The sequence below is a fragment of the Chinchilla lanigera genome, unplaced genomic scaffold (genome assembly GCF_000276665.1).
Source record: "Chinchilla lanigera isolate Chin_1 unplaced genomic scaffold, ChiLan1.0 scaffold00012, whole genome shotgun sequence".
Taxonomy (NCBI): Eukaryota; Metazoa; Chordata; class Mammalia; order Rodentia; family Chinchillidae; genus Chinchilla; species Chinchilla lanigera.
In genome coordinates, this window is record NW_004955413.1 from 21,718,338 (window position 1) to 21,719,389 (window position 1,052).

Genomic DNA, 1,052 nt, shown 5'->3' on the forward strand with positions numbered 1-1,052 from the left:
TCAGCGGCACAGCGCCTGCCTAGCAAGCACAAGGTCGTGAGTTCGATTCCCAGTACCGAAAAAATTAATAAATAAATAAATAAATAAATAAATAAAAATAAATGAAAGCCTGGGACCACGAGCTAACAACAACAATGACAAGGAAGACAACAAAACTATGCATCAAAATATATTGCAGGGTGCAATTCAACTGAGGACAATCAGCAGAGAGGGAAAATACTAGTAATCAAAAAAGTCCTACTTATTTAGCAGACTGCCTTTATCTATGTATACACGTATGGAGTTCCCCAGTTCATAAAGCAACTCAAATCTCGAGGTTCAGGAGTTCTGTGTTTCAGTGGGCCAAAGCCCGAGAAGGGAGAAGGCAGGTCTGAGTCCCAGATCCCGGCAGCCAGACGCTCCCAAGAGGCGCGGGCGTCCTCCCTGGCAAAGCCAAAAGGAAATTACTTCAGGGAAGAGGAGCCGGTGAGCTGCTCCGCAAGGACAAAGCCACACTTGGGCTCCCACATCGCCGGGGCTTCGTGCCAAGGCCACAGCCTTCTACCCACCGCTCTTCCAAACCCGGCACTGACAGACGAGGGGCCGAGCGCGGGGCAGCCGTGAGAAAAGATGGGAAGTGGAAGGGTTTTGATTTCCCTTGAAGGGAAAACAAGCACACACTGTAATCAAACCAAGCCCCGGAGAAGCCAGCGAAGACGTCTTCGCCGGGCCTGGCTCCGGGCTTTTGAATCACTTCCTCCTTTTCTGAAGTGTCTCGGAGCTTGAGATTACAAAGTTGCCGAGAAAGTCCTGCCTCCCCGCGGCTTCCTGCGAGCGGGGGCCCTGCCCGGCCCCACCTGGCCCGGGGCGCGCGGGGACGGGGCGCCGTGCTTACCCCAGGGTGCTGATGAAGCCGTTGACCGAGCCCTCCGCGTACAGGGACACGATGTCCCCTATGTAGAGGAAACTGGACATTTTCTCAGACATGCTGCTGCCTCATGTTCCGAGTGGACGTCCCTCCGCCTCCGGCTGCTCCTGCTCCTGCCCCTCGCGCGCGCCCTCGGCGCGGCCAC

General features: G+C 55.1%; 1 protein-coding gene across 1 annotated transcript in view; it reads right to left on the reverse strand.

Moving 5' to 3' along the window:
* The window catches only part of Itpr2 (inositol 1,4,5-trisphosphate receptor, type 2), a gene marked incomplete in the record, with an annotated part of 429,938 nt that overhangs the window by 428,665 nt on the left and 221 nt on the right, over positions 1 to 1,052 (reverse strand). Inside the window, 1 exon segment of the mRNA XM_013511399.1 lies at positions 875 to 1,052. Coding sequence (XP_013366853.1) covers positions 875 to 966 — 92 coding nt within the window.